This window comes from Odocoileus virginianus, chromosome 17 (assembly GCF_023699985.2).
Source record: "Odocoileus virginianus isolate 20LAN1187 ecotype Illinois chromosome 17, Ovbor_1.2, whole genome shotgun sequence".
In the NCBI taxonomy this organism is placed as follows: domain Eukaryota; kingdom Metazoa; phylum Chordata; class Mammalia; order Artiodactyla; family Cervidae; genus Odocoileus; species Odocoileus virginianus.
In genome coordinates, this window is record NC_069690.1 from 4,439,177 (window position 1) to 4,464,211 (window position 25,035).

Sequence of the window (25,035 nt, forward strand, 5' to 3'; positions counted from 1 at the left end):
TATTGGTGTGTGCATTTCTCTTTGAATCCGAGCTCTCATCTTTTCTGTATATGTGCCCAGAAGAGGGATTGCTGGGTCATATGGTTACACTATTTTTAGTTTCTTAAGGAACCTCCACACTGTTTTATGCAGTGGCTGTGCCAGATTACATTCCCATCAGTTTACATTCCCTTCACACCCTCTTCAGCATTTACTATTTGTAGACTTTTGGTGATGACCATTCTGACCAGTGTGAGATGATGCCTCACTGTCGTCTTGCTTTGCATTTCTTTAATAACTAGTGCTGTTAAACATCTTTTTGTGTGTCTCTTGGCCAGATGTGTGTGTGTTTTGATTGGGTTGTTCATTTTTTGTTGTTATTGAGTTGTATGAACTCATTATATGTTTTTGAAATTAAGCCCTTGTGGACTGCATCATTTGCAAATATTTTGTCCCAATCTTTAGATTTTCTTTTTGTTTTGTTTGTGGTAGGGGATGACAGAGGATGAGATGGCTGGATGGCATCACTGACTCGTTGAACATGAGTTTGAGCCAGCTCCAGGAGTTGGTGATGGGCAGGGAAACCTGGCGTGCTGCAGTCCATGGGGTCGCAAACAGGTGGACACAACTGAGCAACTGAACTGTGGTTTCCTGTACAAAAGCTAATAAGTTTGATTAGATACCATTTGTTTATTTTTGCTTTTATTTCTATTGCCTTGGGAGACTGACCTAAGAAAACACTGTTGCAGTTTACATCAGAGAATGTTCTGCTTATGTTCTCTTCTAGTTCTATGGTATCGTGTCTTAGGTTTATGTTTTTAAGACATTCTGAGCTTATTTTTGTTTATGGAGTGAGGGTGTGTTCTAACTGCATTGGTTTACGTGTGGCTGTCTAACTTTTCCAGCGCCACAGGCTGAAGAGACTGTCTGTTCTTACCTGCTTTGTCAGAGCTTACCCGACCGTAGGTGTCGTGTGACCTGCATAGCTGTAGGTGTGACCCTGGGTTCACTGCTGGGCTCTGTTCTGTTCCACTGATCTGAAGTCTGTTTTCTGTGCCCATGCCGCACGGCTTTGATTGCTGCAGCTCTGTAGTACTGTTTGGAGTTTGCCCAGGGTATACCTCCAGCTTTGTTCTTTTTCCTCAGGGTGCTTGTCAGTTCTGTGTCTTTTGTGGTTCCATATATTTTAGGATTATTTGTTCTAATTTTGTGAAAAGTCATGGGTGATTTGATAGGGATAGCCTTAAATCTGTGGGTTGCATTGAGTATTTTGGCCTTTTTAACTGTATTAGTTCTTCTAATCTAAGAGCATGGGATATCTTTCTATTTCCTTGAATTATCTTCAGTTTTCTTTATCTTCAGTTTTATGATGATGGTTAGGTTTATTCCTAGGTTTTTTGGTGGTTTTTTTTTTGATGAGATTTTAAATGTTTTTTTTTGTTGTTGTTTTTTACTTTCTGATATTTCATCTGCTAGTATAAAGAAATGCAACACATTTCCATGTATTAATGTATCCTGCTGCCTTGCTAAATTCATTTATCAGTTTTAACAGTTTTTCTGTTGAGTCCTCAGGGTTTTCTATATGGAGTATAATGTCATCTGCGTATAATGACAGTTTTACCTCTTCCCTTCCAATTTGGATATGTTTTATTTCTTTTTTGTGTGTTTCTAATTGCTTTGACTCTGACTTCCAGTACTGTGTTGGAGCAGTGGTGAGAGCGAGCATCCTTGTCTTGTTCCAGAATTTATTGGGAAGGCTTCCCACTTTTCCCCATTTAGTATCATGTTGGCTATGGATTTGGCATAAATGGCTTTTGTAATGTTGAGATATGTTTCTTCTCTACACGCTTTGATAAGAGTTTTTATCATGATTGGATGTTGAATTTTATAAATGCTTTTTCTGCATCTACTGAGACCATCACGTGGTTTTTGTCTTATCTTATGTCACTGTGGTGTATCACATTGATTTTGCATTTGTTGAACCAGCCTTGTGATGCTGAGGTGAATCTGACTTGATCGTGGTGTATGATTCTTTTTTATGTGTTGCTAAATTTGGCTGATACCTTGTTGAGTGGTTTTGAGTTAATTGCCACGTTTGTTTATGTGGCTGGGCCGGGCCCTAGTTGCGGCCCACGGGATCTTCATTGCAGCAGGAGGACTCGGCAGTTGTGGCCACGGGCCCCGGCGCTTCAGCTGCGTGCTTGCGTAGCGTGGGCTCTGGTGGTGCTGCCCTGGCCTGGGGCACGTGGGCTTCGGTCTCTGCGGCACGTGGCTGAACTGCTCTGAGGAATGTGGGTCTTAGTTCCACCACTTGGGCTTGAAACCAAGTCACCTGGATGCAAGCTGGATTCTTAACCACTGGACCACCAGGGTGAATACCCTGTTGAGTATTTTATTTTTTTTTTCATCTGTTGAAAGAGTCTTTGTTTAACCCAACATTTACAGATTTGTTGACCAAAGACTGTCCATTTACTAAGTATCTGTTAATATCCTATAGAACAAGAGAGTGTAATATACATTGAAAAATAATCAATATTTTGGATCAGTGACTTTAAGTATATTATTTTTAAGATATTTTACTTAACAATGTTATATCACTTTGGTAACAATTTTTGGGGTTCTTAGTCTGGGGCAAGTCATTTATCATTGGACTTAGTTCTGTACATGTAAATCCTATGTATGAGGAGATTTATGAGGAGCCAGAGATCAAATTGCCAACATCCATTGGATCATCGAAAAAGCAAAAGAGTTCCAGAAAAACATCTACTTCTGCTTTATTGACTATGCTAAAACCATTGACTGTGTGGATCACAACAAACTTTGGAAAATTTTTAAAGAGATGGGACTACCACCTTACCTGCCTCCTGAGAAATCTGTATGCATGTCAAGAAGCAACAGAACTGGATGTGGAACAAGAGACTGGTTCCAAATAGGGAAAGGAGTACATCAAGACTGTATATTATTACCCTGTGTATTTAACTTATATGCAAAATATATCATGCAAAATGCTGGGCTGGATGAAGCACAAGCTGGAATCAAGATTGCCAGGAGAAATATCAATAACCTCAGATATGCAGAAGACACCACCCAAATGGCAGAAAGTGAAGAGGAACCAAAGAGCCTCTTGTTCAAAGTGAAAGAGAAGAATGAAAAAGTTGGCTTAAAACTCAGCATTCAGAAAACTAAGATCATGGCATCTGGGCTCATCACGTCATGGCAAATAGATGGGGAAACAATGGAAACAGTGAGAGACTTTATTTTGGGGGGCTCCAAAGTCACTGCAGATGGTGACTGCAGCATGAAATTAAAAGACACTTGCTCCTTGGAAGAAAAGCTATGACCAACCTAGACAGCGTATTAAAAAGCCAGAGACATTACTTTGCCGACAAAGGTCCATCTAGTCAAAGCTATGGTATTTCCAGTAGTCATGTATGGATGTGAGAGTTGGACTATAAAAAAGCTGAATGCCGAAGAATTGATGCTTTTGAACTGTGATGTTGGAGAAGACTCTTGAGAGTTCCTTGGGCTGCAAGGAGATCAAACCAGTCATTTCTAAAGGAAATCAGTCCTGAATATTCACTGAAGGGACTGATGCTGAAGCTGAAACTCTAGTACTTTGGCCATCTGATGTGAAGACCTGAATCATTTGAAAAGACCCTGGTGCAGGGAAAGATCGAAGGCAGGAGGAGAAGGGGACAACAGAGGATGAGATGGTTGGATGGCATCACCGACTCGATGAACATAAGTTTGAGTGAGCTCTGGGAGTTGGTGATGGACAGGGAGGCCTGGCGTGCTGCAGTCCATGGGGTCACAAAGAATCAGACACAAGTGAGTGACTAAACTGAAATGATGAGGAGATTAAAAAGAAAATTAATCATTAGAGTTCCTATGTAGTAATCCCTTTTTAAAAATCCACAGTTGAGGATGTTTACAGATAGAAATTTTGTGACTTACGATATTGAGCATGTTAAACTAAAATTTTTAAAATTTGGTATCAAAGTAAAAGGGTATGTAGCAGATAATATTTTTTAAGAAGGGACACAGCAATATTCCTAGTTCCATACAATCTCCCCAGCCATTCAGAGCTCTCAAATGTAGTGATAGGATTTTTCTCTCATGTTTTCATCCATCTGTGGCTAACAATCCTTTCGTAAGATGTCCACTGAAACATCCCATTCAAATATGTGAATCCTGTTTTATTTGCTGCCATCCTGGAGTGTACTAAATGTCTCTTTGTGTCCAAGTCTTTGGGTCCAGATGTTTGGTTGAATTTTGCTAGAATAATACTGATTTGTTGGTTGCTGTTTTGATGCCAGAGCTTAGGGCTGTGTGTTGCCTTGAATCGTAAAGAGACTTGGCTGTAAACCAGCGTTAGAACGCACTCATGGCCAATTCAAGTTGAATGGTTCTGGCCCTCGGTCAGTTTGTTTATGGAGCCTATTGACTGTGCAACTTTATTTCTCTCCCATGCTTTTTGGTAGTAGCATGTAGAGATCCGGTGTGGGGAGTGCTGCTCTTAAATTCTTTCGACAAGTATTTGAACTTTTTCTAGTAATCTAAATAACATCATAAAAGGAAATTGTTTCTCTACTCACAACACTTTGGATACTAGGTCTGAATTTTTTTCCCTCACATTAAATAATTCTGACATTAGCTACCCAGAAGCAGCACAGACTCCACAGGTGAAGAGCTTAGTCCCACGAAGCTGTCCCCACTTCAGACGCCGATCACAAATTGTGGGTCTTCAGATTACCCACCCTCTGCCCCGTTTTGGCTACAAATCAGATTGGGGGCCCCTGAGACCCCCTTGTCAGGTTTAGTAATTTGCTAGAATGGTTCACAGCATCCAGGGAGACACTTTATTTACTGTTATCAGTTCATTACAGAGGATACAGGTGAACAGCCAGATGATGTCTGAACTGAAAAATGTTCGACCTAAAAGTGTAGAATTGTGTTTTATTTGATGGACAAAACTGAGGGCTTAGGCCCAAGACACAGCTTGTCGCGTGCTCTAAGGTACTACTCTTAAAAAGCCGGGAGGAGACATATGTAAGAGTTTTTGTAACAAAGACCAGGTAGCCAGCACATCAAAAGGGTACTGTTAACGACGACCAGGGCTTCCCTGGTGGTCCAGGGGTTAAGAATTCACCTGCAAATGCAGGGGACTCGGGTTCGATCCTTGTCCGGAAAGAGTCCCCGTGCTGCGGAGCAGCTGAACCTGTGCCCCACGACCGCTGAGCCCGCATGGAGCCCGCGAGCCGCAGCTGCTGGCCGAGCCTGCGTGATAGAGCCGCGCGCCTCAGTGAGGACACAGTGCAGCGAACGCCCGCACACGACAGCCAGAGAAAGGCCACGCGCAGAGCGGAGACCCAGCATCGCCAGAAAGAAAGTAGAAAACCAAGCTTCTCAGGTTGAGAAAGGTAGTGCTTTTCTATGTGTGGGAGGATGTGAGTCCCGTTCTGAAATCATTCCTGGTTATCTGGGGCCAGTGTCCCCTGCTCGGGGTGGGGGCAGCTGCATAGGCCCACTGCTGGATGCAGGCTTCCTGCTTCTAGCCGGGCTCCCTCGGAGCTCACTGTTGGGGAGGCTGTAATGTGTTGGCTCGCTGGCTCTGTGAAATGGACTGCTTCCTGCCATACCAATGAGCGGGGAGGTCACAGCCATCTGGGATTCTGGCCCTCCAGATGTGAATGTCTGAGCCCCGGAAGAACTGCCTGCCATCCAACAGCCCTGCTGATGCCGGCTGCTCTCACTCCCTGTGGTGAGCAGGGAATTAAGGATGTGAATAATGAAATCACAGTATGCTGGCCTCAGATAGTGAGATGCAAATGCAAGGAACCAATTCAGTAAGCCCAGACTCTGGCTTCCTCCCATTTGTAGAAAAGCAGGGCTAAATTCCTTAACTTGAGATACCTGGTTTATTCACAATCTTCTTTTGATATTCAGACTACCTGCTCCTGCTGCAAGCTTCTGTATAACCTGACTCCTCCCTCACCCTCACCCCGCCTCCTGGAACAGGTCTCTGAGGGTCACTTGAGATGCTGTCTCCCAGACCTGAAGTCCCCAAAATTCCCACCAGAGAAAACATAACTCTCAGCTTCTAGGTTGTGACCACCTTTGAAGTCATCAGCTGCAGCATCCTTTGTTTACAGTGGGGCGGCCAGCATTTTTTTCATTGACTAAGAATACATGCAGGGAAGGGTCTGGAAGGGTTCTGGACAGAGGAGCTCTGTCCCTGCGGAGTTGGGGTTCGCTATCTTCCGAGCACCTGGATGCGTTCACCACCCAGAGGTTCTCTGAACGCAGTCTTTCAGGGTTTTATAGAGATTGCATCACAGAGGCGTGATTTATATAATCACTGACCACTGTTGATTAAGGCAGCCCTGGCCCCCTTCCATCCTGGAGGTTGTGGAGGTGGTTTGCAAGTTTCAGCTCTCTGATCCCTGGTCGGGTTCTCAGGCAGCCGCCCCTGTCTGCCAAGAATCATCTCGTTAGCATAAACTCCTGCTTGGTTGAAAGGGACTTACTAAGTATAACAAAAGCTGTTTCTCTCTTACTTACTACTCAGGAAATCCCAAGGGTTTTAGAAGCTCTGTGTTAGGAACTGGGGATGAAGACCAAATATATATTTCTTGTATCATAATATCCTACCTCACTATGGTTGATCTAAAATAATATGATGCAATTTACGGAAGTAGAGGAAAGGAACCTGTCTTGGTTCAGGAATCTAGAAATGAAACTGGCAAAGATAAACTGTGGAGAAACAAAGTAATTTTTTTAATTTGTACTTTTTCAGAAGTTTTCTCGCAACTGTGTAAATGGTACAGATTAGTGAAGCCAGGGCCCCCAGGTATCAGTGGCTCCCTGCCTGGCTTCCCCTGCTAAGCCCCTGGGAGGCTTCAGCAGGAGCCTGCAGGAGGGGGCTCCTCAGAGTTGGGGTGGGGGATGGGTGGGGGACAGATGAGGCATCGAGGGCCCTAGAGCAACGCATGGCATACAGAGTGCATCTGTCCAGAAACACGAAAAGGGTCTGAAGTCCACCCTGAGAGTTGGGAAATAGACACTATTTTTTTTCCTCCCAAACTAGCTAATCAATCTTTTTTTTCTTTTTCTTTTAGCTTGTTAAAATAGTTCACCTCTTTCCCAAACCTCTTTGAAACAACAGACAAAATATTGTCAGCTACAAATTGGCATGTGCCACGGGCACCTGCCATCCACCTCTGCAAGGATCAAACCATGTGCTCCTGCAGCTGCTGACCTTCAACACCCGCCGAAGGAGTTCAGGGTGGAGAGCAGAAATGAGGCGCTCTGTGCCCCGGGAAACCGGCAGGCCGGGTCTTTAGATAGTTAGATATTCTCAGGAGCTAATTCTGTGAGCCCAGTGCTTTTATCTCCTCATACCTAGAAAAGCACTAAAGTCCTTCATGATGACTCTTTCTCATGACTAGCAGAAGCTTCACGAGACCAGCAGGAACTTCACAAGAAGTATGTGCTTGATTGCATGTCCTCCCCCTTTACCAGCTGCTTTCTTGGGGGCTCATTCGGTAAAGAGTGTGCCTGCGACGCAGGATTCCAGGGTTCAGTCGCAGAGTTGGGAAGATCCCCTGAGAAGGGACTGGCACCCCACTCCAGTATTCTTGCCGGGAGAATCCCATGGACAGAGGAGCCTGGTGGGCTCCATGTGGGACCCATGTGTCCATGGGTCACAGACAGTCAGACACGACTGAGCGACTCACACTTTCTGCTCACTTGCCTCTTTACCAAAATCACAGACACACTGTCCCTTCCCCCTGCATCTCTGAAAGTTTCTCAGAGTTGTCTGAGGTGCTGCTGCTCATTGCCCCAAATAAAACTTCACTCACAGCTCTCACACTGTGCTGCTTTTTTAAAGTCGACAGTATGAAAATAAAAATAAATTCCAAGGATTACAGGAGAACCTAGACAGAGGACCAGGAGAGTGGGAATAGTCACAGTCCGGTGCTGAAGGTGGGACCAGCCACCTGAGGTTCACGCAACCCCAGGAGGAAGACACCCTTCCAGTGTGACTTTCTTCAGAAGAACTCTAGTAACCAACACCTCCCTCCATGAGTGGAGAACTTCCAGTGTCACTAATCAGGCCCGAGAAAAAGGACTTCAAGTGACTCATGGATTCTCAGAGAGCCTGAGAGATGATAATGCGGTCAGGCTGCTAGAATTCTCCCTCCAAAGCCGAGGCGTCTCCTTCTCTTTGCTATGTTCCTTCAAGTGAGCTGCTTTTCCTAACTTTTTAACTTAACACTTCTGATAGCAAATGTGTGGGTTTTTTGCCCACACTGACCTATTCTCCAGTGCCAGCTGGGTGTCTTAAAATCAGAGTCAGTTGTTGGGACTTTTCTGGTGGTCCATTGGCTAAGACTTTGTGCTCCCGATGCAAGGGATCAGTCCCTGTTTTGGGGACTCAATCCCCATGCTACAGCTCAGAGTTTGCATGCTGTCACTGAAAAAAATATCCCACATGCCACAGTGCAGCTAAGGCCCAGAGCAGCCAAATAAATATTAAAAAAGAAATTCCGTTCTGACACTAAGCACCCAGCATGCATGCTAAGTTGTTTCAGTCGTGTCCTACCCTTTGGGAGCCTATGGACTGTAGCCCTCCAGGCTCCTCTGTCCATGGGGATTCTCCAGGCAAGGATACTGGAGTGCTTGCCATTTCCTCCTCCAGGGGATCTTCCTGACCCAGCGACTGAATCCGCATCTCTTACCTCTCCTGCATTGGCAGGTGGATTCTTTCCCACTAGCGCCACCTGGGACCCCCCTAAATACCCAGCGTTAGCATCAGATCCCACAGGTTAAGAGCTTGGCCCCACAAGACCACCATACTTCAGATGCCCTTTGCAAGTCTGAGTCTCCCGCACTTCTGACCATCGGGCTATAAACTGTGGGTTCCCACAGCACCCTCCTCATGGTTTGATAATTTGAGTGAATGGCTCACAGAACTTAAGGAAACATGTACATATATTTACTGGTTTATTGTAACGAGTATTACAAATGATGCAGATGGAAAACCAGGTGAAGAGATACAGAGAGTGAGGTTTAGGACGTTCCTCAACATGAAGCTTGTATCCCTGCGTAGTTGGAGTGCACCCCCATCCCAGCCTGTGTGTATGTTCACCAGCCCGGAAGCCCTCTGAATCCCGAAGTTGACAGGTTTCTACAGAGGTTTCGTTAAGTAGGCATGATCAATTAGCTCTCATCTCAGTGCCCCTTCCATACCCTGAGGATAGAGGTTAGGGCTAAAAGTTTCAACCTTCTAATCATGTTTGGTTTTTCTGGTGACCAGCCACCATCCAGGAGTTTGTCAGAACAACAACAACAGAAAAATAGAGTTTGTCAGAACAAAAGATGCTCTTGTCACCTGGGAAGTTCCAAGGGATTTAGGAGTTCTGTCAGGAATGGGGGGAGCCACAGATCAATGTATATATTTATTTCATGTATAGGTTGTAGCCACCCAGATGTTCCAGCTGCGTGTGGGGGTCTTTGATCCATCCCAGCCCCTTGTTCAGACCGCAGGCTTGCTCTCCTGCCTCTTGGGGTGATTAGAGATGCCTTTCAGACCCTTGTGCCTTTATTGCCTCCGTATCTTTGGATCCTGTTTGGATTTAGCTTTTGAGGACTTCTCATGCTTTCTTCAAAGTTTAAGAATGCATATTAAAATATTTTGTATCCAATATTTTTAGGTATTTTGTTGTCAGGGATATTTTCAGGACAGAGTACAGTGCTATGCAGGAAACCAAGAACTGTATAGCTTTTTTTTTTTCTTGAAGTAAAATTTACATAACAAAATTAATCATTTTAAAGTTGGCAATTTAAATATGCAATTTAGGGAATTCCCTGGAGATCCAGTGATTAGGACTCTGTGCTTTCACTGCTGAGGGCTCAGATTTGATCCCTGTCAGGGAACTAAGATCCTATAAGCCATGTGGCATAGCCAAAAAATAAAAAATGTCTAATTTAGTGGCATTCACGTTCACAACCATTTCCTCTGTTTATTTTCTTTAACTTTTTATTTTGTACTGGAGTATGGCCAATTAACAATGTTGTGATAGCAAAGGAACTCAGGCATACATATATATGTATCCATTCTCCCCCAAGCTCCCCTCCCATCCAGGCTGCCACATGACATTAAGTGGAGTTCCATGTGCTGATAGAGGAGGTCTTTGGTGGTTATCCATTTTAAATATAGCAGTATGTACCTGTCCTTCCCAAACTCTCTAACTATCCATTCCCCTAATTTCTTCTATTTGGGTCCCAAACATTTCCAGCATCCCCAAAGGAAGCCCTCTGCCCATCACACATCTCTCCCGATTCTGGTCTCTGCCCGCTCCCCGGCAACCCCTGACCTGCTTTCTGTTTCTACAGACTTACCTTTTTGGAGCATTTCATATAAACGGAATTATAAAATATGATTCTTAACTTACTATAGTGTTTTCAAGGTTCACTCATGTCATAGGATCTTTTATAGCCCACATTACGTTGTATGTATATACTCTCAGTATATGTTATGTATTTGTTAGTTGATGGACAGTTGACTTGCTTCTGTCTTTTGGCTGTTGTGACTAGTGCTGCTGCGGACATCCGTGTGTCTTTGTTTGAATACCTGTGCCCTTTTGTGTGTATAGCCAGGAGTAGCATGACCAGGTCATATGGAAAGCTCTGATTAACTTTGCGAGGAGCTGATAAGCTTTTCCACAGTGGTGCACCATTGACCATTCCCACCAGCAATGCAGAGGGTCTCTGTTTCTCCACTTCCTGGCCAACACTTGTACTGTTTTTTTTGAGCCGCTTTAGGTGTGAAGTGGTATCTTCTTATACTTTTGATTTGCATTTCCCTCGGTGACTGATGGTACCGAGCATCTCTATGTAACGTTTTAGAAGGTAAACCGGATCATGTTTCTGGAAACCCTTCATTGGCCTCCCCTTTTACGCTGGGAATAAAACCCAGCCTCCTTCCTCTGGCCATAAAACCTTTCCCCATCTCCTCCTGCCTGCCTTTCCTTCCCCAGCACAGGCGCTCTCCTCCGTCTGGCCACCCTCCCGTTCCTCGAGCACGCAGAGTTCATTCTTGCTGGGGAGCTGTTTCACCCTTGACCCTCATGCTTCCTGCGTCTTCTAACAGCCAGCTGTTTCTCTCCTTCTAACTTAGCACGTTACCTCATCGGGGGGTCTTCCCTGGCCCCCAGTGTAAAGTCAGCCACTTCCCAGGGGTGCCCACATGTCATCCCTCCAGCCTGCTGATTTTTCCTGCACATTCGTGCGCTGCCTTTGCCTGCTGGAGTGGATGCTCCACAGGCTCGCCTTGTTGACTGCTCAGGTTCTGCTCCCAGAGCAGTGCTGAACCATGCAATCACTCAACAAAGATATCTTCAATAAATCAGTGGGTTTTCCCTCGATTTTATGTGGTTTAAAATTAAAATTTTTATCCTTGGTTTGAGTTAGAGATTTTACCTCCATTTATCTTTTTCAGTTCTATGGCTGGCTGGCTGAATGACTTTTATTAACAATTTATACCTTCTCCACTGATTGCAAACACCTCTTTATCACATTTTATACTTCAGAGCAAGGATGTCTTCCCAGAGGCTGTTCTCTTGGTTTGATCTCTTTGTCTATCCCTGTTTTGCTACCATAATATTTAAATTGCTCTGTTTTCATGCTTTCTAGGGTTTATCGGTCAAACAGATGGCATGCTCCATTTGGGTAATTTGAAAAGAATTAAATTAAGGTAATGTTTTATTTAGCAAGATACTGCAGGGTTCAGAGAAACCACAGTAGCTAGCTTGTTACCCTGGGCTGTCAGCTGATGTCTCTAGGCATAAATAGGCAAGAGGGAACTCTTTCCAGAACCCAGTGGGAGGAGTCGCACTAGGCAGGCAGCTGTGAGGGCAGTGGTGTCTTTGGCTGCAGGACCGGCATTGATAAGGAGCCTGACCGTAACCTCCTTCCTTCTCCGTTTCCTCCCCTGGATCAGCTGAGCCAGTCAGAAGCGAGATGGCAGGGGCCTGGCGGCATGCTCCCTCTGGGTCAGCCTTGGGTCAGCTTTGGGACACTCAGCAGGGCAGAGTGTGGATGGTGGATCTGGAAGGCAAAAAGGTGTGCAGCCCACAGGAAAAGTCTCCACTCACAAATGTCTTGGCTCTTCTTATGCTTTACCAGCCATCACAGTCGTGTATGCAATTTGTTACCATTAAAAGCAGCCTCTACTTGGAACCATTTCCTAGTTTGTCTGTTGGCACGTAACTTCTCGCAGCTGTTCTGTTTATTTGAAACGCGTCCCCTGCCTGTTTCCTTCTTTCTGAAATCTGGGTATACTTACTTGGAATCCCCTATCTGTTCTTCCAATCTGTGCAGGAGAGTTAGATCTTGCAGACCTGCTAGTTCTCAGAGCTCCTTTCTCTTTGTTAGACTCTTAGGCAATAGAACTGTTTTGGTGAAAGGCATATTTCCCAGCCACTCTGTTGCTCTGGGACTTCAAACTTCTTAAGGGGCAGAGACGGGATTTCTTTTAGTTTGCCAGGGTGGCGTGCTGAGATTCTGAGGGTGCGTCTAGTCTAATGAGCGTTGTGATGAGTTAAAAGTATCTGTTCTGGTCACAGTAGTGGAATGTCGTTGCATGTTCTGTTCTTGCATTTGCTCTCCAAGCATTGTGTACCTGACTCTGAATCACCTTACTCTTATTCGTGAGTGGCTGAGCTCCCATTTTAGTTTTTGCCTTGACCCGGTAAGACAGCGAAAGAAGAGGATGTTTTAGTCTTCTGTAGAATAAAGTGAGCTCAGATTTTAAAAGCACAACTAGAATAAGTCTTACTATAACTTATTAGTGAAAGTGAACTCGCTCAGTCGTGTCTTACTCTTGGCGACACCATGGACTGTAGCCCCCCAGGCTCCTCGGTCCATGGGATTTTCCAGGTATGAATACTGGAGTGGGTTGCTATTTCCTTCTCCAGGGGATCTTCCCAACCCAGGGATCAAACCCGGGTCTCCCGCATTGTAGGCAGATGCTTTACTGTCTGAGCTACCAGGAAAGCGAAGTTTAAAATCATATGAATCTGAAATTTGGTCCTTTGAGAATAATTGGTAAAACGCCTTCTCCTCTGATAACTCTTGCAGTCTTTCCTTTTCAGAGACTTGTAAGGTGTTAAGAGGGGAAGGCCCTTTCAATGCCTTTGGGACCATCTCCCTCTCCTTTACAGAGGAGGCCGCGTGTTTAGAAAGGTGGTGACTTGTCCATGCAGTGGCAGCAGAGATAGGGCTGCAGTACAAAGCTCGTCCTCCTGAGGCTTCCTTCTCTCCAGGGTAGCGCTCCCTCCTCACCGCGAACCCGCACTGACTCTGACACGGGTGGCTCCCGTCGTCTCGGGTTCTCCCGCTGTCTGGGTGGGAGGTCCTGGAGAGAGGTGTGTGAGCGGCAGTGCTGGACATACCATTTCCAGAGAAGGCTTGCCCGCAAACACCGTTCTGCCCGTTACCACTTTCTCAGAGGACATGTTCAGACACTGTACTTTCTTTGTTGAGTTGCCCTGTGTTGGTCAGTGGGGGCAGTTGCATTTGGAGTTGACAGCGTGATGGAATCTTCCTCCCTGACGCCCTGTGCTCTGTGGCAGAGCGGGCGCCGTCTGGGCGTCAGCAGAGGCGGCTCTAGGTGAGCTGCTCTTGTTTCACTCCCGAGACTTCTGAGATGGTTGTTACATTCCCTTTGGCTTAGCGCCTGCCTTTGCTTTGATCCGGGGGGAAGTCAGGCAATCCCAGGGCCCCTGTGATGGGCACTTGCGCAGCACCTGTGCTTCTGTGTTTGGGCTCCCTGCCCTGATCCCCACATCCACAGCCCTGCGCGAGCCTGCTGTGGGGGGCTTCTGACCCATCCTTTTGGTTCACGGTGCTTGATCTGCACCGTTTCCAGATGGCTTGACTTTCTTCCGAGACAGACATCAGTTGCAAAGATCAGAGCGGGCCGGCTTTTGAAGAGGTTTTTCAGATTCTGCTTTGCAAGCCTGCTGAGAAATGTGGTGTTCCTTTCATGTCTCCATCCCATCTGTCTCTTGAGAGGGCAAAGGGTCGGTCCTCCCATGACAAGGGGCTGTTGATGTTGGCTGCAAATTCATTTCAAATTAATTTCTACATTTTTGTCATAGGCATCTAAGAGCCATTGTATTTCCTTGATCTTGACATTGTTCTAGCAAGGCTGCCAGTGAGCAAGAAGAACTGTTCTGCACGCTAATGCAGAACGAGAGGAAAAGTGCTTGTTCCTCATGGGGTTGCAGCAAAAGCTGTTCTTAGTTTTTGCCTTTGTTTAATGCTGGGTCCTGGGTAATGCCACAGGTATTGCAGGAATGTATTAGTTAGCTAGTTAAGCTGCTAGTGATACCTCCTTAGGTACCCATAATGCATTCATTGACTGCCTTGTGTGCCAGACACAGTGTTTGTTTGCTTTTAAATTTTTAATTGTTTGTTTATTGCTGGCTGAGCTGGGTCTTCGTTGCTTGGAAGCGGCTCAGCTGGCTGAGCTGGGTGTCTAGCTGCTGCAGTGGGGGGTGTTACTCTTCATCCCGGCGCATGCGCTTCTCACAGAAGTGCCTTCTGTTGGTCACAGGCTCCGGGTGGGTGGGCTTCAGAAGTCATGGCGCGCGGCTTAGAAGCTCTGTGGCACGTGGAGCCTTCGTGGACTGGGGATCACACCACGTCCCCTGTGTTGGCAGGCAGATTCTTACCCACTGTGCTACCAGGGAAGTCCCACAGTGGGGTTTCAACCGCGTCATTTCCTATTCTTACAACAACCCTACGTGATGGTTGTTGTCCTTGTTTGATAGATCAGAAGGTAAACTGAGGCCGAGTTTTAACCAGACCCCGTATCAGGTGTGTAGACGGGACAGGCCTTAGGTCCACTGAGTCTAAAGTCTTCTCGTTTGCTGTCTTCCACGGGGCCATAAGTGAGTCACGCTCAGCCACCACCTGACTCTGTTTTACAAGGACATGGCCACACCCGTGTGTTTACATATTGTCCGTGGTTGCTTGCACCATGGCACAGTTGGGTAGTTGCCACACACACCATGTGGTCGACAAAGCAAAAACTTTTTCTTGAAGGTCGAACCTTCAAGAAAAAGTTCGTCAGCCGCGGCTGACAGTTACCACATCATTGGGAATGTGGCCAGTTATTTTAGTTGTATGATGTGAGTGTGAAAACCCAGTCTGACATCTCTGTGTTTCACTTTTTTTTCCCCTTTCCCTTCTCTCCTGTCTTAACATTTTTGTTAAGATTCTGTGGAGATGTGGTAGCCTTTACCTCTGAGTCTAAATGCCGGCTAGTAGTGGCTTGATTTATTTAGCGATTTCCTCTTGGAAATCTTGTGACAGATTGAGATGCTGAATGGTTTTGTAAAGTCAGTTTTTCAGCAGGCCTGTCTCTCTTGAGGGAAGAGATTGGATAATGTAGTAAATGGTGCTGCAGTGCAGCCAGCTCTGCTGCTTTCGTCCCGAGAGGGGAACGTCCCTGTGTTCCTGCCTGACGCTCAGGTGCTGTTGGGCTCCTCCGGCGGCTCAGACAGCAGTGTACTGTTACATGGACAAGTTCTGGCAAGGTGGGCTGAAGGAGTATTAGTATCAGTTTTATGCTCCTCAGGCTCACTGAGGGTTTGCCTAAGAGAAATTAGGTTGCAAGATGCGTGTGTGCTCAGTCACTCATTCCCATCTGACTCTGTGACCCCATGGACTGTAGCCCACCAGGCTCCTCTGTCCATGGGATTTTCCAGACAAGAATACTGAGTGGGTTGCCATTTCCTTCTCCAGGGGATCTTCCCGACCCAGGGATCAAACCCGTGTCTCCTGCATCTCCCCTGTTGGCAGGCAGATTCTTTACCACTGAGCCACCTGGGAAGCCCCCTGGTTTTAAGATAGCAGTTTTCAAATGTCAGTGTACATGAGGAACACTGAGATGCTCATTAAACAATGTGAATCCCCAGACTCTCAGTCTCGGCAGTTCTGAATCAGTAAGTCTGCTCTAGGAGCTTCTGATGCTATGAGAAAAGGCTGGCTTGGGGAGTGGAATCTTGTATAATGGTGATTCCAGGCCATCTAAATAAAGATGGGATTGATGACTGGTTTTTTAATCCAGGTTCAGTTTACCTTGGAATGTAATGTTGTAACTATCAACTTTACATCTTTAAGTAAAACATAATAGGAAAATTATACTACTGTAAATGCATTTTGACTACTTCTTTCTTCCATTACCACAAATAACAGTAGCACTTTATGTTTTATGTTGTGCTTTATAGTTATAGAGTTCCTCATTATACACATCTCATTTGATTTTTATGTCACCCCTTGAGGTAGATGTGTGTAGCAGGTAGTGTATTTTTCACTTATCAAGTAAGTAAACTGAGATTTAGAAAGTAAGTGATTATTTTCTAATAAGCCATGAACCTAATTATTTCTAATTATTCTAAATAATACTATTTAGAATAAAATAATAAAATGAAAAATAAAATAAAGTAAAAATAAATTAAAAATAAAATAAAAATAAAATATAAAAATTCTAAATAATAATTCTTTCTAATTATTTTCTAATAAGCCATGAACCTAGAATTCCTATACACCAGTTCTAATTTCTAGTCCAGTGTTATAGCAGTGTATAATACGTTGTCTTTATGATCCCTATTTTGATTTTTAGAGGAAAATACTGTTCTGAGGCCCTTCTGATAGAGAAAGGATGAGCTGTCCATAGTTAAATACTTTGGTAATCTCCCATAGGTGACTCATGGGGAAGTGGTCACAATTGTATGAAAGTAAAGGGGAAAGGGTTAGTGGCTCAGTCACATCCAACTCCTTGCAACCTCATAGATTGCATCTTTTCTGTCCATGGGATCCTCCAGGTAAGAATACTGGAGTGGGTTGCCATTCCCTTCTCCAGAGCAGCTTCCTGACCCAGGGATCGAAGCCGGGTCTCCTGTATTGCAGGCAGATTCTTCACCATCTGAGCCACCAGGGAAGCCTTGGTTGCACTAGTTCAGAAGGGCTAATGAGTTGGTTCTTAGCATGGAAGAAGAAATCTCTCTCCTTCTTTGACAGAAACTTTATAAGACGGGTCGGGAGATGCAGGAGAGGATCATGGACCTGCTTGTGGTGGTGGAGAATGAAGACGTCACTGCTGAGCTGATTCAAGTGAACGAGGATTTGAACAATGCCATCCTTGGGTGTGAGAGGTGAGCAGTGGGCAGCCTCTCTGACCGTCCTCCAGGGCTGGGCACACCTTCCAGTGCTCAGCATTCTCAGTGCCTGCCGGTGGGCGCTCAGAAAGATCAAGAACAAGTTTGGACATGGGTGCCTGCCTCCCAAGGCGGGGAATTCTGGTCCTGCTCTTCCAGGAGTATGTGATACGGCTTTCGGGAATGAGCGTGGCCTGGGCAGTGCGAGCGGCATTCATGAGTGTGTAAGCTGTGCTCACATGCTGACCTGTGAGCAGAGCCTGGATCTGAATCACCAGGTGTCTGCACTGCGCACATCATCGGGTCTCAGACAGACCAGTGGTACAGGCTGAGCGTTGTCGTGAAAGTGAGGTTTACCCTAAGTTTGAGGTGGAGAACCACAGGGAACAGTAGCGAGAAGGAAGAAGAAGATAGTATACACAACGTCAGAGCAGCGAGGGTAATCTGTACGTGAACATGAACTTTGTTTTTCTTTTAATTCCATCCAGAAAAGAGTGAAGGCAAAAATGTTAAATACAGTCTTCCCTCCGTATCTGTAGGGGATTGATTTCAGGAACCCACACCCCCAGCAACACCAAAATCTACAGATGTTCTAGTCCTTTATGTAAAATGGTATAGTTTTTGCATGTAACCTATGCATAGGTTACATGTACACTTTAATGTACATCCTCCTGTATACTTTAAATCATCTCTGGATTACTTATACCTAATAAATGTAAATGCTGTGTAAATAGTTGTAAATACAATGTAAATGCTATGTAAATAGTTGCTGGTGCATGGCAAATTCCAATTCATTTTTAGAACTTTCTGGGATTTTTTTTTTTTTAATTTTTCAAATATTTTCATATTGAGGTTGGTTGAATCCTTGGATGTGGAATCCACAGATAAAGAACCTGTGGATACAGGTTAGAATGTTAGAAACATTTTAGTTTTTTTCTAAACTTTGTTTTGTAGTCATGATGATATAAAGAACATATCCTTTTGTCTCTCCTTTGATTTTCTTCACTGTATTTGTGTACCCTATGTTTCTTAAATGCTTTAGCCAAACCATTATTTTTAACAGCTGCATAATAGTCCATTCTTCTCTCATAGTTCACTGGTTAGGTGTTTAAGTTGTTTCCAAGTCATTTATTTATAAGTAATAGTCTTATAATCTATTGTAATCTATAGTTAAGCCTATAGTCAGGAAAACACCTTCAATAATATATATGTGTGTTTACATACACATGCACACACACGCACACGGAAGGGAGATGGATGAACGGAGTCGAGGTCTGTTTGGTGAGAATAACAGGCAGACCTGGCCCATGTTAGAAGGCAGGGAAGCTTCTGTGTGGAAGGAGCAGGCCAGGGCACAGCGGGCCTGGAGGGACGCCGGGACCTGTCCCCGGGGAGGGCAGAGCAGGGCAGCTGCTTTGACTGAGGTGGCTTTCTCCTCAGTCTTCGGTAAAGTGCTAAATATAAACACAGCTTCAGGCACGTCTCCTGGGCTCTTTCCAAACCTATCCCTAAGCCTTCCTGGGCCTCTAAAGACCCCCCAAACTGCTTCTAGATCTTTCCTTAGAATAGGGACTGTATTGGCATTTGAGTAGGACAGTTTTCCCTTATGTGGCCCCTACTCACTAAATTCCAGAGGTTTTCTGCAAAGTGACATTTCAAGATGCCCTTAGGGGAACCGCTTTTGCTGAGCCTTTCTGGAGTTAGTGGCCGCATCTCCCACCAGCTGATGGAGAAGGGGACCCGTGTGACTAAGGGAAGGAGGTAAACAGGCCTGGCTTCAAACTTTGCTGTTCATTCTGGACAGACTGCTTGACTTTTTAACGACTGGGGTTTTTTCCTGTTTATTAAAAGGGGACTACTGCCTCTTTGGAAAGGGCTTGTTTATTTTCTTTGTGAGAATTAAATGTGATAATATAGATGAAAGCACCTCGCTGGTGCTAGCTCGTTAATCTGTTCATTTCCTGTCCTCCTCCTCTTGTCCCGCTGAGTCTTTTAAATTACGGTCTGGACTTTCCCCCGCTGATCCGAATGAATCAGGAGAATCAGGAAGCAGACGCCCAGCTGTGGAACAAGTTTCCTCTGAGCGTCTCACTGTCAGAGCGTCTCACTGTCAGAGCGAGGAGCGTTCTGTGCAGATGGGACTCGCTGTTCTCACCCTTCGTTTGCTTTGATGTAAATCTTTCTAAGTAGGAAGATGGCTAAAGAAACCATACGGTGTTCAGTCGGGTCCCGACTCCTGGTTTTCATTTTGAAGACTTCTATTATTGCAAACCATGAGACCACTTACTAAAAGCTTCCTCTGAGGGGGAATGTGTGTTTATTTGGTCTTGATGTTAGGAGAGTGGGTTATTTCTGTGAACAGCTTTTTCTGATTGAGCTTTGAATCAGGACTTTGTTTCTTCTTGGAGGCTTTAGAGGAGGGTCGTTTCCTTGCAGTGTGCAGTTTATGCCATTTTCCCTGGCTCCTGACACCTTTCCTCCGTTTTCAAAGCCAGCGTTGTCTGACGGGGTCCTTCTCACGTTGTATCCCTCTTCCTTTCCTCTGTCTCCCTGTCCACATTTAAGGCCTTTCTGATTACACTGGGCTTTATGTAAACAGTCCAGGATAATCTCCCAGTTAAAGTCTGCCCACTGGCAACCTTCAGTCCATTTGCCCTCTAACCTGACACGCTCACTGTTCCATTGATTTACTGTGTGGGTATCTTGGTGGGGTCAGGGGGATAATTCTGCTTACCAGTGTTTGCGCTCTGTTCCTTAAAGATTCACATCCATCCCACAGGCAAAATACACTCATCCTGTTTCAGAATCTCCAAAAGTTTCCCCTCGTTACATCCAGGGAATAGTTGTGCAAATAAGGAAACAGAAATTTGTTACTCAAGGTTTGATTTGTGAGGGTTGGTCACACCTTGCACATAACTAGCTAGCACGCAAGAAGCCAGTGCCACTAGCAGACAGAAGAAAAGCCCGTGTGTTGAACAGGAAACATCCTTAAATCTAAGCCATATTCTAATTCAGTGTAAGCTTTTAGACTTTAAAAGTGTTTAGGTTCATGGAATCGATGTGTCATAATAGTAATACTATGTGTTTCTAAAGCAGCTTTTAGTTTGCAAAGCATGTCCACATTCATCCACCTATATTACCTACCTACCTATATCTTGCTGTTTAAAATAGCTCTCTGAGGAAATGGCTCAAACATTACTATTCTCTGTGAATAGTTGGACAACTGAGGTCCATAAGTATGGTCTTATAACTACTCAGTAATAAAGCTAATGCTTCTACTTTGGATTTCTGCCTTCAGCTTCACTATTCGTTCAAACCTATTCTCTTACTGATTTATTTCACTGCTCCTTTACCCACAGTGAAGTAAGAACAGTGTAAAATTAAAACAAAGTTGTCAAAGGTCAATATTTTTGGGTGCCAAGCATCTTATAAAAATGAAGATTAAACAATGAAAATATGTTGACTGAATTTTATGTAGAATGATAGTTTTGGACAATTTTGGCAAAATTGCAAACATATTTGAGAATAAGGAGAATATTTAAGTATGTGATACATTCATAAGGTAAAGTATACAACCACTAAACGTTGTATTTCTGAATAACTAGAAAAATGATGTCAACGTAATGGAATTATGATACTGAATTATGTAGATATAATTTCAACAAAGTTTAAAATAGATTAACTTACGGAAAAAAAAATAGTACAAGGAAATACATAATGTTAATAGAGACCGTAAAACTTGGTGATTGTATTATTAGTATTTATAATATTTGTCCATTTTCTCATAGAACTGGGAAAAAGTTATTAAAGTACTTTATTGGGAATTGATTATGGATGAAGTTGATTATTGGTGAATATTTGCATATTAATAATTTGTTAAATATTATAACATTTTCATATCTGTTTTCTTTTAAATACTTGCAAAACAGGTTTACTCGAAACCAACAAAGGATTTTGGAGCAAAATAAGAACCAGAGGGAAGATGCCAGTGTAAGTAAATAGAAATGTTATAAAATGAACAATTAAAAATTTTACAAATTGCATGGTAAGGAGCAGAGCTTACCTAAAACAAGTCTTAAAAAAGAAGAAATATGCATTAACGATTTGGAATGTTTTAGTAGTGCAGAGTATTTGCCTTAATGACTCACTGAGTTATTGATAAGAGCTCATAAGACGATTCTCTGATTAAGCAGGGAAGCCATGTCAGTTTTGATGGGATTACTCCTAGTGTTGCCAGTGGAATGGAGAATTCTCTCCCAGGGTACCTCCAAAATAAGAGCTTCCTTTCTTCAAAGGGAAGTCTCTGGGGAGAAAGCCATGATAAACTGCCTGATGCAGTTTTTTTCTAAACTGTGTTTTTGTTTCCTGTGTTTTCAGACTACCAGTGAACCTTCCGCCCCATCCTCAGATCTCCTTGACCTGAGTCCCAGCCTTCCGATGCCTAGGACCACCCTGGGAGAAGTCAGCACCCTGAATGCTCAGCTTTCAGACTTAAGTAAATAAGCACATGGGTCTTTTCAGACCAGCAGAAGAGCTTGATGTGAAACAGTTCTCCTTGGTTTCTTGATTAAATGCAACTTGAGAAGGACTGAAGTCAATTTGAGTATCAGAGAACTGTATCAGGAGATGTAATTACTTCTTGGCCAGTGGTTAGGTCATACCCAGTACAGGAAGGGGATGCGTCTAGGGGAGGAGGTCCTTGAAACCCATCCCACTGGCTTGGGATTCGCCTGGCCTACTTAGACAGCTTGTTCAACTCCCTGGGCAGCATTTAGATGTACTCTGAACCCATTCACTATTATCTTTGGGTTTCTCTGCCATACTGTAGCTTCAGGTAAGGGAATATTTGATGCAGAGAGAAAAAATCAGAAATTATGAGGCCTCAAGTGGTGAAATGTAGAGGATAAATCACAGGCTTTTGAGTCAGAGAAGTCCAAGTTGAAATCCACCAGTCCAGTTCTGTCACTTCTTAGCAACCCAACTCTTGAGACTTTCCTACTAAGTGAGTTGCATTAATGGGTTTTTGTGAAAGTAAAGGATGATGTTGCACTGTAGGCTTAGGGTTACCTATTTGTCTAATTCATTTGTTACCTATTATCCTTCCCAAAGAGTTTTGGTAAATTACAAAGTAAAATGGGGGCTTCCCTCGTAGCTCAGTTGGTAAAGAATCTGCCTGCAATGCAGGTGACCCAGGTTCGATCCCTGGAATGGGAAGATCCCCTGGAGAAGGAAATGGCAACCCACTCCAGTATTCTTGCCTGAAGAATCCCACGGACAGAGGAGCCTGGCAGACTACAGTCCATGGGGTCGCAAGAGTCGGACACAACTTAGTGACTAAGCTACCACCAAATGTAATGAAAAATCCTGAAATCCAGGTTTTTCTGCCAAATTAAAATCAGTTTGTTTGCCTTTTATGTTAGCAAGATTTTTTAGAATCAAAATATTCAGTATTATTCAACTTGTGGTTTTCTTATAACTTTCCACATTTCTAAAATGTTAGCTGCTTTCTTAGACCAGTGGGATATTTGGAATCCATTATATTGAAGAGTTTTCAGGTTTTTACCAGTGGTAACAGCGGGGGAGAAATAATTATTCTCTTTGGGGTATCTCTTGATTATGGGAACTTAAGAGTTTGGAGATGTGAGTGTAGAACTCTGTGTATACCACAACTTTTTACTTTTGTGCTTCACAGGAAAAGACATAAAATCCCTTCCATTCTGAGTCAGCCTGGGATTTTAGAAAACCCAATATAATAATGTTTGTTACCTTTACAGCATCCTCTTTTTATGACAGGGAATTTCTCTCTTTCTAATTGCCATAAATGATTTTTAATTTTTATTTGAGGAAATACCATGATTTTATAGTGACAGAACTATCTCAATCTCTTTCATTTGATGGTGGCGGGTTTTTTTTTTTTTTTTTTTGGTAACCATGGAAAATCCAACAGAACTGATAAACAAAATGTTTTAAAGCTGAACAAGTACATTTTGTGTTCTAGATTTCAGCTCTCTGAGTCCAGTTGTACCAAACAACTTCAAACCCAGTCTTAATACACAGGTGGATCTGCTAGCCTTGGAAAATACAGAAACACCCCTGTAAGTATGTCAGTAATACTCCAGAACTAATTCAATCTCATTCTTATTCCTATTCCTCATATTTAAGAAAGCATAACATAATAGAAAAGGTGGAGACTTAGGAATCTGATGTAACCGATACAGAATTTCAATACTGCTCCTGGTTGCTCAGATGGTAAAGAATCTATCTGTAATGTAGGAGACCCAGGTTCGATCCCTGGGTGAGGAAGATCCCCTGGAGAAGGGAATGGCAACCTACTCCAGTATTCTTGCCTGGAGAATCCCATGGACAGAGAAGCCTGGCAGACTAAAGTCCATGGGGTCTGAGAGTCAGACATGACTGAGCAACTAACACGTTCATTTTCACTAGGGATCTAACATAACTGATTTAGACTTTCAGTACTGTTTCTTAGTAGCTGTGTGACCTTGAATGAGAAACTTAACCAGCATGAGCCTTCATTTTTCTTCCAAGAATCCTCTCTAGGATTCTTAAAAAGATTCTGTGAAATGCTACATGTACCTTCTAGGATAGCACTCTGTACATAATAAGCATTCAGTAAATCCTGTTTCTCTTTTTTTTTAGTGGTAACAGGAGGTAGGAAAAATATATTGACAGTGAGAACAGAAATGGCCACACAGATTGCAGAGCACTCGCTATGTGGGAGACATTTTGCTGAGCTGTTTTTATTTCATTTAATCTTTGCAGTAGTTCTTGAATCAGTGCTGTTATCATTATTCCCATTTTATAGGAAAAAAGCCTGAGATATAGAGAACAGAACTTACCCAAGTTCATATACCAATTAACTAGCAGATCCGGTGAACTAACAGTTTACCAAAAAAGAAATACAAATGACCTAAGAACATATTTTTGCTCAGTGATGCTTAGCCTTACTTACAGTTACAGAAGGATGAGTTAAAATGCAATAAGACTGTTTTTAACCTCACAGCTTGCATGTTTGTTAACGTGGTTTGTTGACTGTGGAGAGACAAATACTATAACAAAATTGTGCAGTTCTTATTAGGGGCACGTGGCAATTTCTGTTAAAATTATAAATGTATTTAAAATTATAAATGTACCTTGAACTTGTAGTCTTACTTCTAGGTATTTATGCTCACTGATGCAAAATAAAGTCAATTGTTCTTGACAACATTTGTGCAATAGCTAACAATTGGAAACAAATACCCTTCAGTTTGAGGAATGGTTAAATAAACATCTACATAATATATTACACTGCTGTGGAAAAAAAGTGTGCCCTCTACGTGAGAGACAATCACCAGTTTATTAAGTGAGAAAAGCTGCAAAGCAGTGTGTATATGATCTCTTGCATTTGTGTAAGAAAGTGGGAAATAATATATGCTAATATTTGCCTCTCTTTGCATAAAGAAAGAGAAGAAAAATGCAGAAGAACCTAAACAAAGCTTGGTTACCTAAGGTTAAGAAGAGGCAGGATGGAGTAGATAAATAGCAAAAAAATAAACAGAAGTTAACTTTGCCTTCCATCAAGTCCTATATTCTTTTTTCCCTTTTAAATATATGTATCTCAGGTAATAGGCAGTACATCTCCGTGTTTCAGATATCAAAGCAATATAAAAATGCGCACAAGGACAGTCCTCGATCTTCCCCCCACTCCTAGCCTGCCTATTGCCTTCCCTCAGGTCATACCTGCTTCCACCCAGGGAACTCCTTTGTTAGTTTCTTACTTACCCTTCCAAAGGGTCTGTATGTAAATAGGAATATGAGCTATTTTTCT

At 43.5% G+C, this 25,035-nt stretch overlaps 1 protein-coding gene across 4 annotated transcripts in view; it reads left to right on the plus strand.

The window, feature by feature from the left end:
• The window catches only part of TOM1L1 (target of myb1 like 1 membrane trafficking protein), a 61,265-nt gene that overhangs the window by 23,791 nt on the left and 12,439 nt on the right, over nucleotides 1-25,035 (plus strand). For all 4 annotated transcript variants that reach the window (XR_002316778.2, XM_020908569.2, XM_020908568.2 and 1 more), the window contains 4 exons: nucleotides 17,074-17,207; nucleotides 21,140-21,200; nucleotides 21,588-21,705; nucleotides 23,209-23,305. Coding sequence is in view for 3 of the 4 variants with exons in the window: in XM_020908569.2 (XP_020764228.2) it covers nucleotides 17,074-17,207; nucleotides 21,140-21,200; nucleotides 21,588-21,705; nucleotides 23,209-23,305 (410 nt within the window). In the remaining variant the exon portion in view is untranslated. The remainder of the gene's footprint in view (nucleotides 1-17,073; nucleotides 17,208-21,139; nucleotides 21,201-21,587; nucleotides 21,706-23,208; nucleotides 23,306-25,035) is intronic.